Genomic DNA, 14,634 nt, shown 5'->3' with positions numbered 1-14,634 from the left:
ACACACACACACACACACACACACACACACACACGCTGTACCTGTTTCAGGTTAAGGTAGCAAACATCTTTGTAATGCTGCTTCTTCAGGATTTAAAAAAAGTACAAATAGTTTAATAGTTTTAGATAAGCAAACTATAATTGCAATACTTGTATATAATTGTATTCCAACAACTATAAAAAAATGCTAATTATTTTAAACTGATACAATATTAAGGGGCTATGTGATAAAACTGTACATAATTTAGTGTGAGGAATTATACAGACTAAATTCTTAAAAAATTACACAATTTTATTTTTGTTACCTCACAAAAACAACCACTGGGTTTAAACACGAATGAGTGTAAACATATATATGGAAACATATATATATATATATATATATATATGGGGGGGGGGACTTCATGCTCTCATTTTACCTTGGTCTTCTCTGGATGTGAAATTTCTTCACAAAGAAAGTCAATATGTTCATATATGAGCATGATGCAAGGATCCAAGAATAAAAGCATGTATACAAGCAAAATGATGATGCATCAGCTTGTTCTTTAACAGTTGTTCAGTGCAGAAGTGATAAGGGAAGTGTTCAGCACAGTTTAAACACAACTGATGTAACAGCAAATGGAGTTTGATTAATTAAATGTGGAAATAAGCTACGAGAGCGCAAATAATAAATCTTTATCACAACTGTGCTGTTGTGGCTCAGGAGGAAGGAGATGTCTATCAGTTGGATGACTGGCAGTTTGAGTTCTGCTTCCTACACCATATGTCCAAAGTGTCGTTAAGGAAGTCCCTTTACCCAATAATCCAGTTATTCATTTAAATTGCTCAGGAGTTGCTGCAAGCCAATAGCTCAGGGGCTGGACAAAGAAAAAGTATTATCTTTCAGGTTTAATTTTGTTTATTTTGTTGCATAGAATCATAAATTTAAAATTTACAATTAATTTAAAATATATTTTGTATTAAATTTAGTAAAAATAAAATACCAAAACATTTTTTCGGGGGCGCTCATTGGTGTGCCAAACAGTAGTCACCCACAGACTGGATGTGGCCGTTGGACCACCAAATGAATAGCCCTGCCATATTCTCTCCAGTCTGCTTTGTAAAGCTGCTGTAAGTCATCAGCAAGAAAATGGTTTATAATCTACTCAATTCACATTTTATATATCAGTCTGGTTTAATTTATCTCATCAATAAATGATGAGATAAATGAGAAAATGCTTTAAATGTAATTTTCACCTGTTTCCTGGGAATGTATGACCTCTTTGTGGTGAGAAGAAAAAAAACTAGTTAATAGAATAAAGTTTAAGATGCTGTGTCCCAAAAACATTTGAAGATCTTATAAAGCATTTAAAGTATCTGAATAAGAATGTGTGGAACAAGGCAGTCTTCACAGGTTCACASATAAATTAAATCATTGCCTTAAAGGTATTTCATTTTAAGCAAAATATGGTTCGTTTTTAGTCACATTATGAGTATTCTTAAATGTACTTGAGGGAAATGCCACCAGCGGCTGGTCACTTTTGTCCAACAGCCTTTATATCTAAGTTACATTTTTTTTTTATTTTCTTTAAAACTAAATAAAAGAGAAAGTAGAGGATACACTCCAGAGGCAAAACAACTATTTTACACATTTGTCTGGAGTGAAAACTTACTGACTTTTACAAGTACAGTGTCTAAATATTTTAATTGCCTATTCCTACTAAATAAAGAACTTAAAATGTTTAGAATTTCTGCTTTGTGCTTCCTTCTTTAGACAAGTGGCCGCATAAAAAACATAATAGCAATTACGGCAAATGAGGGTCTCACTTGTGTTACATACAAAACACCATGTTTTCATGTGCAGCTTTTCAAGTCGATGTGCTAAGACCAAAATAATAAGTTATTTAAGATGTTATGCTGTAAGGCTGTCTTGCTTTTCATCTTGATCAGCATATTTATCATACTAACTCAAAATACGCAAGAATGTTTAATGAGGTTACAAAAGATCCATATTTTTGTCACGAGCACAAAATTCCAAAGTGTTTTGTCCTTGTTGTGTATTTGAAACAAATGTAGACCTCTACATATGCTATAAACACCTAGCTCACCTTGTTTTTTTCCACATGGGCAGTTGYTCTTCTCTTAAAGCTCAAGTCCTCTACCAGAGGCCTGGGACTTCAAAGTTTCTGTGTACAATACAGGCCAGAACCTCTGACCTGACCAACTACCAACCATTCACCTGCTTTTGTACAGCATGGAAGTTCCTGTCAGGCATCACAGTGGCTAAGATGAATATAGCACATGACTCAATACCTGAGTAGGGCACAGAAAGAAATCGGTAGCAACACCAGAGGAGCCAAACATCAGCTGGTCGACAGAACTGTTGCTTGAGACCAAATTTATAAACACATTTATTCACTTACATACATAAATGTGCACACAACTTTCAGGAATCAGAACAAATTCTTGACATCATTAAAATATTTTATGGAAATTACTACCAAGATGCCTTCCTCTAATATCCGTGATTCCAATTTACAGTGGGTAAAATAAGTATTGAACACGTCAACATTTTTCTCAGTAAATATATTACTAGAGGTGCTAATGACATGAAATTTTCACCAGATGTCGGTAACAACCCAAGTGATCCATACATACAAAGAAATCAAACCATAAATGTCAAGAAATGAAGTTATTTGTAATCATGTGGAATGGCACAGGGAAAAAGTATTGAACACATGAAGAAAGGGAGGTGTGAAAAGGCATGGAAAGCCAAGACACCAGCTGAACTCTCTCAGTGATTAGAAAGCAAGCCTGCCCCTTGTCAGTGCAAATTAACATCAGCTGGTTCAGTCCCAAATGATGGCCAGGTATCACACAAGAACCATCTGATGATGGGTAAAAGTAAAGAGCTCTCTCAAGACCTTCACAACCTAAAACTCCATTTGCTGAAACCTTCAAGATTTGAAAACTGTTTGTGTGGAAGAATGGGCCAAAATCACACCTGAGCAATGCATGCCACTAGTTTCTCCATACAGGAGGCGTCTTGAAGCTGTCATTGACAACAAAGGCTTTTGTACAAAGTATTAGATAAATTTCAGTAAGTGTGTTCAATACTTTTTCCCTGTGCCATTCCACATTATTACAACTAACTTCATTTCTGGACATTTATGGTTTGATTTCTTTGTATGTATGGATCACTTGGGTTGTTACCAACATCTGGTGAAAATTTCACGTCATTAGCACCTCTAGTAATATATTTACTGAGAAAAATGTTCAACACTTATTTTACACGCTGTATTTTTTGTTCAAAATGCAGCAGTAAAAACTTGCATTTTTTGCTGCCCTTCAATGACTACATTATACTGAGGTTTTAGCTTGAAGCGTTTCTATAAAGAAGACTTTAAGTAAAATCATAAATGAGAAACATTTAAACTCGAAGCATCAAAACTGTACCTGTGATTGTCACAGGAAATCTCTGATCTGGGCTGCGTCTGATTCAACTTCTACTGGACGGGAACCAGCTCAGACAAGAGTTACTGATTTAACAAACACGCGTGACTAAGGACAGTTTTATGTTCTAGTATTATGCAGAAAATTAAGTAGTATCTCAGATGTAAAGTTGGCAGCAAAACCCAGAAACAGAGTGCTGTTCTTTGCCGATACTTCTCAAAAGATACAGGAGCTTAACAGAGTGCTGCAGAGCGACAACCACTCCTCCACATCAGAGCTAAACAGAGCTGTTGGACTGGAGTCAATAAAATTTAAAAGGGGGCTCTGCAGACTGAGGCTGAGTCGCCATCAAAGATTTAAGTTTAACAGCTATTGATGTTAGATCTAAAGGCAAACATCACCTCACCATCACTGATGTGGAAAGAATAACTGCTGGATAAAAAATTTAATAAAAGAAATCAACTATCTACTTAACTCCCATGTCCCAACATTCCAACAACATACAGTATATTTAAAAAAAAAATTCTTGAGCTTGCATTTGACCAAAAGCAAACATTATAATCATATCTGTCTACCAAGCTGTTAAGTTAATATTCACATGAAATAAAGCATTAAACAGATGGGCTTTCTCTAAATATATATGATGTCAAGTTGTTCACCTTAGCCTATAACACTCATCCATCCAGCTGTTCACCTCACGCCAAAGGTCAAAATAAGAAAAAGGCCAAAAGCAGTAATGAGGAAAGTTCTACTGAGAACGTTGTAACCCTTTCCATCTGTTTTGTTCTAATCCAACCCTGACTCCAAGACTCAAGCTCTTCACTGAACTAGAAAATAAGAGGAAACTAAGACAGGCAGCTCTCTCTCTCTCAACCAGTAAATGATAGCAGGATCGATCGTCATGCCAGGAAGAAAAAAAATATGTTATGATTATATTTTATGTCATTGCTGCATCACACAACTCTGCCTGGTTGTCTGCTGTTGTAAATATTTATTATTATTTGACTCCTTAGATTACATTGGACAAAACAGTTAAAGGCTGTTACATACTTTACATTACTGTTCTTTTTTTAATGGACATTTATTACCTAAAGTGCCTGTGACATGCATATCCTCCAAATACACAAAAGACAAAAAAAAACACCTTGACATAATGCACATATTTTTACCCATTTTATCACAAATTTAGCATATTTTCTTTTGAACTTGGCTCAGTCAAAGTGAAACAGGAAGTGACATCAAAGGGGAACTGTTTAAGAAAAGGAACTCCCTGGTTTTGGTTTTATTGAAACAATATATTTGAACTCTGACTTTTCTTCAGAGCTCTGATAGTGACTCAAATTAATCTAAAGAAACTTGAGTTAAAAACTCAACTGGAGTTGGAGCAGGAAAATATTTCTGTTGTTCACGAAGCAGAAGCACTATTACACTATGACTATTTTTACATGATTTATTTGACTATCTTTAAATGCTTTGATGGMAGAGTTTTAAAGATGTGTCTCTTTCCTGTCCTCTAGTGGAGGCAGATGGCTGACCATCCTAAGCCTGGTTTTGCTGGATGTTTCTCCCTGTTAAAAGGAAGCTATTTCTTTCTATTGTCACCATTGTGCTTGCTCAGKTTAGAAAAATGCAATTTCTGGCTTCCTTAGATCGATTTTGCTAACTGGCATTTCATAATGTATGTAAATATTTTCATACAGTGCCCTAAGATGACTTTRGTTGCGAAATGAGGGCAAGTAAATAAACTGAACTGAATCAAGCAAATAGAAAGCGAGTTTAATTTTGAGAAGAGAACACATTTAATTAGATTTCATCGCACAAACATAATGAAAAAGCCAAGGTCACAAGTTTTCTTGTGGCACAAAATGTACAACTTTATTTACTCGTGTCTTGGGTATTGTAATCCAGAATCCACATGCAAATATTGCCACTAAAAGTTCCCTTGTTTTACTTTTATGTTCATGCAAGCAAGCTCAAACAGTGCACAAAGTATATTATAAACAAAGAAAGAGATCGGAGCATGTGTTTGCAAGTTCCATAGATTTCAAAAGTTTTCCTCAGATTTATGAAATTTGTAAATCCCACACATCTACCGCAGTGTACCTTAGGCATTACAACTGCAAGGTTAATAATTCATCAACTGCTCTGAAAACCTAAAATGGAAGAAAAAAAACAGCTTGCTTTTTTGTCAGAAAAAAAACAGTGTCTCTCACTTCTTCTAATGAGAATAATTGCCTGGCTCATGCAATGATTACGAATAATTAAAGTGACAAAGCATACAGAGTTAGATCTAATCAAGACGTGCACTGTGACACAGAAGCAGCAAATGTCAATTTGTGTCCTGATGGCAGTCTGTGGAATTTGAGTACCTATTGATCAAACAGGCCTCTTCATTGATTTGTTTTTTTTAAGGGTTTAGACATTTATCGTAGATTTCAAATACAGGCATTTAAATAGAGTGGATACTGAAGCACATTTAAACCATTTATTTTCTGAAATCCATAGATGAGCTTGTGAGGTGTATCATCTGATTTTTTTTTTTTTTGTTAGACATGCTGATTATGTCTTACTGCAGATGCAGCAAAATGGAATAATCGAGGGATTGAGGGCGCCATAAAACTAAGTGGAAACATTAGATTGGTAACAGCGACATACTGTGTTTTGTTAGACTGAGGCTGCACTACGCGTGGAGGAGCGATATTCAGTAAAGTGTCTGGCTGAGTTTCCTCTCCTTCATTTCTCTGATGATATCCCGATAAGACAAAATGCATCAATTCGGMGTGTCAGTGAAAGGACTTAGTTTAATTAAAGTCTGAACAGCTTCTGGTAGCAAAAGATTTGTTCTCGGTCCATTGTTGTTAAACCGAAGCATGTGGCATGTAGAAATAAAATCTCAAAGATACACTCTGCAGAGTGCTAATGAAGCATGAAATCATTATATTGTCTGTTCCATGYATCATTAAAGAGCTGTTTATTTCCGTTTATTTGACAGTTTTCTAACAGTCACTGAACACACTCACTCAGTAACTTTCAATCTCTGCTAAAGCAAGTATCACAAGCATCTGATTTCCGCACAAAGCAAGGTGCTGTTTGGCATTCTCCAGTCAAAGCCCTGCTGCCAAAACTGCCTAAGGTCTAATTCTGACGCTCGAAGTGTGTTTATAGCTGCGGGTTTCACTTTCTTTGCTCTGTCGTTCAAAACTACTTTCTCATTCAAACTGTGCGATCCCATCTCCAGCACCTCTGCTATTAAGGCTCGCCTTATTGAGCGAGTTAAACTTGCTGATAGTGCAGCAGCGATGCACTGAACAAACTACTCTGTGACACGTTGATAAGGAGTTCCGAGAATAGCGAGGCAAATTAAAACCAGCTAAAAAAAAAAACATGTCTCCAATTACTGCTCAAAGTTGAACGGGGGGTTCACATTGTAACCAAACTTGTTGGTCCCATAGAGAGCTCAGTTTTTAGTGGTTTTGCGTACCCAGAATGTCCAATAAATTTAGGAGACCATCTGCTGCTGAGCTCAGGAAGTCAATCTGTGGGTTGTATCCAGGCTTCAGCTCTCCCCTGACAGTCTCCTCCCACCTTTAGTATTCAGGAGTGTCTCATATATCACAGCAACAAATAGGCCATGCATTTGGCAGGTAAAAATAAGGATGGATTGGTTGAGTCTGGCGCATGATATATTACAGGAATTGACTATTACGACATTGTTTGTTGCACCCTTGGCAAAAAGTCAATTAAAATTTCCCCTTACCTGTATGGCAATTACTCTTATTGAACAAAGCGGAGAGTTTTTAACTCAGCAGCTTCCCTCAGTTTTCATTATTTGGCTGCCACATTTAGAATACTCATACAGTATCTTAGTGGTTACAATTGCAGTCTCGAGTGTTTTTAAAATAATACGTTTTTCTAGAAAGCCCTGAATAAAGGATGATGTTGCTGTGTGGCAATAATAGCTGCCAGCGTTTAGAAGGTTTCTAGGATAGAGCTTTTTTTAATGTTGAACAAAATTAATTATATTCCTATGAAAAATGGAACAGTGCCGAGCAAATATAGATAAGCCTTAACTAATAATTGACTACAGTGGTGTTATCCTCCAGCTCATTGTGCAACACAGGATATTATAGCAATCTGCAAAATTAGATGTAACTAGAGCAAGGATTGGAAATTATTACCAAGCTATTATTAGTGTTCTTACAATTTAGATGAAGTAATTAAAATAACCTTAAACACACCATCTGGAGATAGGGACGGTTTTCTTCTCTTTTTGTTCTTTTGCAAATATGACTGTGTGCAATGTTGTAGGATTTACAACAGCATCGAGTCCAAACTGTAAGGTGCACCACTGAGTCAACCTAGCCTACAGTAAGAGGCCAATGTTACAATAGTCCTTAGATCAAAGCAGAAATTCTATTCATGGCCTCCTGTGTTGACTGAGAGCCAGCATTTGATTCAAAATGCACAATACACGGTTTCCAATTTGGGAATAACAATGACTTTGAAATACAGCTGAGTTCAGGGAAAGGCAAATGTCTTTCAACATGATCAGACAAAAAGGATCTAATTAGTACTGGGTTCCACGCTGAGATGGCAAAGTTTTGGTCGTTTTTTGTACAATTGCCAAAAGTGCCTCATTCTATTCATTTGCCATTATTGAGAATTTGTTTGTTTTGTTTTGMTTCACCTTGTGACTGTAAAGCCGAAAACATAGCAACATGCAGCAGCGAGTTGTTTCACAGTGCATAACAGAAAGAAGTTGTTCACAATATTTACATCACCTTTGGGAAGTTTCTACTTCAGCTGTGTCTGTCAGGAAAGGAGAACTGACTCGTCATTTCCTGATAACTTAATGTACCGTACCCCATCACGTAGCCGTGAGTACATGACACTATACTTGGGCCTGCACTTGTTTTTCTCAAGAGTTTGACGTGTGAATGACAGGGGAAAACCGCAAAACGGGAAATAATACTAAAGCTATCTGTAGATGAAAGAAAAATAAAGGCATTAACATTTCTCTCAGGTGCAACAGTGATTGAATGGTGTTCGGCACATCACAATCACTGACTATCAGACTGTGCACTCCTGATCACAGAGCAGGAGCAGCTCACGCTGCATATCTAAAGGATTGATTAATCTCCGTTTCTGAATGCCCTAGAAAAGCCTTCCTGTCTCCAACTGCTTCAATCTGTTCTTGCACAGAGATGATCTTAGATATAGGGGCTTTTGTTTGTCAAAGCACCTGCTTCCGAGTGCCAATCGCATCGTGCAGAGCCTGCCTMTGGCTTCCCACCAAGGCATTTGTCCACAGTGTGCAGCAATTGCGGTGATCTGCCAAGTGATTAATTGCTTAATAGTTGTTGAGACCACTCTGCATTGCACTGTGCTGCCGCTCTCCTACACCGCTTTCTGCCAAGTCAACATTATTTGGATGCCCGTTGTAAAAGATGCAAAGGTTTTAGCATTAAAGATACAAACCGTGATAAAAGTGAGAAGCAACAGAACAATGGGTGATATAAATAAGACATGGACCATGCATACTGCAAGAAACAGCATTTCTGTCAAGATAAAGTCTTCACTCCGCTCAGAAAATTGTTTTTCCTGTTGTTAGCGACTCACTGTTGGGTAAACCTGCAAAACCCTGCTTTTGTTTAAATTTTTWAAAAAGTTCACATGAGAGTGTAAAGGTAGCGATTAATAAATAATAATAACATGATTACATTAAATTCAATCTGCTCTTAAATAATAAAAATGGCTCAAATGTATTGCAAAGTAAAAATGTACTTTTATTTTAGGTGTGTTTTCATCTACTGATTTGAGTGAATCAACCAGATGTTGTTAYGCATGGCTGTAATAAACAGGAAGTAGAAGTTGCAAAATAGCATTGACCACACATCTCAGGACAAAGGCTGTGTCCAAAATGACAGGCTGGGTCCTCCGGAGGACCCAGACTACCCGGTGGAGGTGGGCAGAGCCCTTGGTAGACCGGGAAGACCGGGAAAAAAAGAGGCTGTGAATTTGGACGGTCTAGCCTCCCGTCCATACGTGGTGTCACCTAGCAACTGTGACGACGTTAAACAAGCAAACGTAAATCAAAATTAGAAAAATATCAATAYATTAGCATTATTAATRTCACAAAACWATAAAATTAACTTAAAGGTAWCATTTGAAGAACTAATTGACCCGCTGTAGGTGCATGTTTATTTCGCGKTTTTTWTRWKAAAAAKWAWWWTTWAAAACATGTCTATACAAATGATAAAAGTATTAGAATTACAACCGCTAGAAAATTTTCATTTTTATACTGCCATATTTTTATTTAGAACATATTATTTTCTCTCGCTTCATCCGCAATTACTGGCATAAAAAAATCTCCGGTCGGGCCGCAATGCATGCTGGGCCGGGAAGAATCCATCAGACCAGTCCTTTGATTCGGGCCAAAGGAAGGACGTATTTGTCGGCCGCATCGGAGGAGTCTTCGGTTTTGGACGGCCTTCGTCGCGGAGCTGTGATGTWTGCGGCCGACGAATTCGGCCTTCAGARGACCCGGTCCACTGTTTTGGACACAGCCAAAGTGTTCAGGAATGCGTTGCCATCAAGCAAGTTGTACTTTTGCTCTGTCATATCAACTAGTATTGGTGATGTTACATGCTGTCAGTTCACACGTACCTGTTGCTGGTTCCAGCCATGTTTTTGTATGCTATGGTTTAATCCTGGAAGACACCAATAGTGGAAACAGCTGATCAATCATGTGAGGTAAATGTTTTTCAGAACTTATTGAGTAAATGTGTTTCCATCTCCCCTTTTGCACATTAACTCCTTTTCGGGAAATCCGAAAAACAACTCAAATGTTGAATGGACTGTCCAACCAGGATACTCAAAGCATTTTACACTACATTGTGTGCCTTCATTTATCCATTCATACAGCACTCCACTAAAACTCTCTATAAAGCTAATCTACATAAATCATTCTATGGAAAAAAAAGTCAGTGCTTTGGATCACACTCATATTGATGGGACACACGTCAGAGTCAGTGTGGGGTCAGTGTCTTGCCCAAGGAAACTTCAACATGTGACTGAATARCAGTGGAATTAAACTGCCAACTCTCACATTGGGAGGTAACTCCCCTAACCACTCAGCTACAGCCACCCTCAAGCAAATGCTCAAACTTTTTTGAGAAATTAAGGAAGTTTATTCTTTGTTGTCCCAGACGACTTTTTATCGGAAGCTAACGTTAGTGCTCATGGATGGACATTGCCAGGAAAGACGCAAACCACATAAACATGCCTCTGCTTCATCACGTATGAGACTACTGAGGTTAACGTCTTGTGAAAAATCTATCTCATGCCCTATGAATCAATATTTCAAAATTTAAAAGAAATCAATCAAAGATTGATTTAATCTTTTTTAACCAGCCTTAATGATGCAAAGCAAGTTTGGTTTTCAACAAAAAAGCTAAAAAGCTTGTTTTTATATTAAAATATGATGTTACGTTGTAAGCAAGCAACAAACCAGGTTTTCAGACTTGAATTTGAATTTGTCTAAGACAGTATGTCCAGGACAATGAGTGCTGGTGATAAGCACCAGCTCCCCCGTGACTCAAGGAAAAAGCGGGTAAAGAAAATGGATGAATGGATGGATGTATTTTATCTAATACATTGATTCACTGCAGGTCTCTGCCTGCCAATCCAGCCACTCTCTACTGGATCTCTCCCTGGTGGCTTTAATAGAGCTCTTGATACTAGCTGACACTCATTGTTGGGGTGAGGACAGGTTTCAGTTTCATTATATCACTTTAAGTCAGGCATATCCTTTAGTAAACTAATTACACTGCCCATCAAAGTGGTTACCCTATCGAAGCAATCTTTGTACCTTTATCTGCCTGAAAGAAAAAAAAACGACATGTTTGACCTTGTATTATCTTTTTTTTCCTGTTTTGTTTTTCGTTTGTTTCAGCTTTAGCTCAGTCTTCTCCCTTTAATCTTCATAAACATTCTTGAAGTATGGTTTGTTCTCCACTGTTTCTACTATAGTTTATTTTAACGTTACATATTCTAAGAATAACAACAGCACAAAAAGCACTTGAAATCAATAGTAAGAGGAAATCATATACAATTGTGCATTTATCCCTTGCTTGTATACAGGCAGTTAATCAGGGTCTGCGTGTTCCCTCAATGGTTTCATTTGGATGGGATTAAGTCACACATTTCTCTCAGTCCTGTGAGATTTAATAGGAGAGATTGTTCAGCTGCGGTGCAGAAACAAACCCATTCTGGGATTACACTCATGGATGTGGAGGTCTGATGTCAGGACCAACCCAAATCCTGGTTCTTTTTTTAATGCAGATATAATCTACGCAAAAAACAAAAAAAGGCCCTTTGACTTCAGGCATGGAAAATGCAAAAAAAGCAGGCAAAGGCACTCAATTACTTGGAGGAATTTCTAAAATATGGATATGAACTGCAACGGATGTGGTACAATGGTGTGTGTGAGTGAGTTTAAACATTTTTGCTTCCATCCCAGCCTCCTTCTGTAGATTATTAGCATAAAAACTAACTCAAACACTCGGTTGTGAATGTAATGTTTACCAAACAAATTGCTTTTGAAACCTTTAARATTAAAGTCTCTGATGTTTCTGTCCTTGATTGACCAAAGCTAGAATGATCTAGACTTTCTAACATTTTACTTCCTATGCTTCATTTGCAGTGTTGAGCTGGACTTTAAGCAGCAGGAGGATAAATTGCAGCCCCTGATGAAGAGACTGTGTCCGATGGACAGCAAACAATGCCCTGCACTGCCTTATTCCAATGAAGTCTTCACCTCCACCCCAAAACGCAAGTCTAAGTCAGAGTCCAAGAAGCATGCTCGATGGAAACTCTGGTTCCTTTGAACAAAACATGAAGGCGTTGGAAACAGCCATTTTTGTTTGGGTGCATTACTGCCCAAATTATTCACAGAATGGTTGAAGAAATGTGAAGATTGGGATGGATGGGATGGATCAACCCATGCAAATGGACGATGTCGGGAGCCAAGCTGATTTAGCTGAGACTGTCAGGTCAGCTGGGGGAACATCAGAGAAATAAAACATTTTAAATTCAGTCTATTCTTTTTTCTGCCACGTTTGCTGGACAGGATCTACACCTTCAACAACAAGGTGAGATCTGATGAGCATTTCTTTTAAACCTAAATGAAAGATGGACTGTTTATGTCCTGATAAACTTTGTGTTTAAACCTTTTTTAGGCATCTTCCAGTGAATGCRATGCACTTTTGGTCTTTTGCCCATAGAGCATACTGTTTGGCAATGAGAGGAGGTGCCATGTGGAGGGTCTCGTTTGGAGGAAGCTCTAATATTTGAATGGACATCAGCCACACCTCCCGAAAAGCACAAAACATTTAGGTATTGAAACGTGCAAAAGACTGAAACCCAGTGACGGTTCGTATGGACTGTTCTTGTCACCCTGAACTTTCTTCCTCTTTCTTATTTGTTAACTCGCAGCACTTTTCCCCCTTGTGTGACTGAATATTTGCTTGCCTTTGCTGGTATTTCCTTACATGTCTTTCCAACTCCGTCCCTTTATCCTTCTGTCCACTTATGTTTTACCTCACTGTGCAGCCAACCAGCCAGGACATGGCTGTTTTCARTTTTTCATTTGGCTAATAATTTCAAGAATTTCTATTTTAGAATATATTAATGTTTTTAGCAAGGTACTGTGAAATCCAATTTTCCAGCTTAAAAATTGATTACTCTTATAGCAGGTACAATATTTAAAGATAGAAGAAATAATCTGCATTGAATCCTATTTTTATCAGCAGATAGAATGTTTTGACTACTTATACAGTATTTTTATGAATGCTCTCTTTTTTTGGAATTTCAGATAAATTGAAAAGGCTTTTTTAACAATTGTTGCATTTCTGTCACCTGAACCAGCTGCCCTCAGGTCAAAATGACCAATGAGGCCTGCTCAGTTTCAAACTGAAGCTTTGTGGGTCATTTTGACCTAATAGCAGCAGGGGTTTAAAGGTGTATTGCTGAAGATAAAGTAGCAAAGCTTAATAATTTGTGTTTTCATGTTGAGTTTACTTTTTCAAAGTTGGTTTTCATTATGAATTGATTTTGCTATTCAGCTACAAACTAATGTAACTTTTTTTTCTAAAACGCCAAAACTTGTGTGTCAAACCACCCTACCAACTTTGCACTGAACTTGCAGCAGGAGCAGAAGGGCTAAAACCAGAGCTAGAGGAATGGGACAGTAATCACTCAGCAGTTGTAGCCACCAGCTTTGGTCATGTACATAAAAACAAAGAGATGAAGCCCTGATGATGTAGCAGTGGCTAAGAGCTTGTTACAAAGCAGGTGTTAACTGAATCCTTTCATCGACTTTATATTTGTAGCTTTTTGAGAACATTATTTTAAAAGTACAAGAAATGTCAGGAAGACAAATGCTGGCTTCCCATCAATGAATTACACAACAGATGATCAAGCCACTGATACCCATGTAAGAGCCGTACTTTAAGAAAGTGCAATTTAGTGATTATGTGCAATACTATGTATTTTTCTACTGTTTCTACATCACAATTAAAGCATTTTCAACTGAAGACGGTCCAGTGTGCTCCTGTCTACATAATTCAAAGTGCAAAAAGAGTTTTTCCCCTCATTATCAGCAGATTGCTATTTTTTTAATAATCCAGTTTATGGTTTGAAATATTCACTTTCAAACATTTACAGTATTCTTTGAAAAGAATGTAAATTTAACAATAAAATACCTGAGCACAAGCTAAATAAGGTGTATTCTGTTTAATCCTTGGATTGGTGTGCAAAACTGTAAAGGATTGGCGGGATGTGTTATGCAAAATCAACTTTTCTGAGCTTTTATATCATGGTATAATCTCATTCCTTAAGTAAAAACATACCCAGAGTGTTGCTTTGACTCATTCATACATGTTTGGGAGATCCTTAAATCACCTGTGTAGCTGTGTGGAGCTGCCTAAAGGCTTGTTGGTACAAAGCACCACCTTTTTGTACATAGCACCTTCCTGGAGCAATGTCTGCAGCTGATCTCTTGSCCCACAGAGCATCCCTCCTGCAAAATGTGCTGAAGTGGGAGTGTTGCACAGTAAAAAGTTCTTAAAGAGACAGAGGCCAATTTCAAGATGTTTAATATGGTGCAAAGTCAAATGTWTTATTGATACAGCATTTTCATAAC

The 14,634-nt window shown here is 37.6% G+C and overlaps 1 protein-coding gene across 4 annotated transcripts in view; it reads left to right on the top strand.

The window, feature by feature from the left end:
* Nucleotides 1-14,210, top strand: part of insyn2ab (inhibitory synaptic factor 2Ab) — a 30,180-nt gene extending 15,970 nt beyond the window's left edge. For 3 of the 4 annotated variants that reach the window (XM_014001959.1, XM_014001951.1, XM_014001974.1), the window contains 2 exons: nt 12,136-12,583; nt 12,671-14,210. In XM_014001959.1, the coding sequence (XP_013857413.1) occupies nt 12,136-12,319 (184 nt within the window). In that variant the 3' untranslated portion in view covers nt 12,320-12,583; nt 12,671-14,210. The remainder of the gene's footprint in view (nt 1-12,135; nt 12,584-12,670) is intronic. The other variant, XM_014001966.1, reaches the window with a different exon arrangement.
* Nucleotides 14,211-14,634: the final 424 nt, after the last annotated feature.

Source organism: Austrofundulus limnaeus, unplaced genomic scaffold (assembly GCF_001266775.1).
Source record: "Austrofundulus limnaeus strain Quisiro unplaced genomic scaffold, Austrofundulus_limnaeus-1.0 Scaffold0, whole genome shotgun sequence".
NCBI lineage: Eukaryota > Metazoa > Chordata > Actinopteri > Cyprinodontiformes > Rivulidae > Austrofundulus > Austrofundulus limnaeus.
Note: the sequence above shows the minus strand (reverse complement) of the source record. Positions and strands in the feature narration are given on the sequence as shown.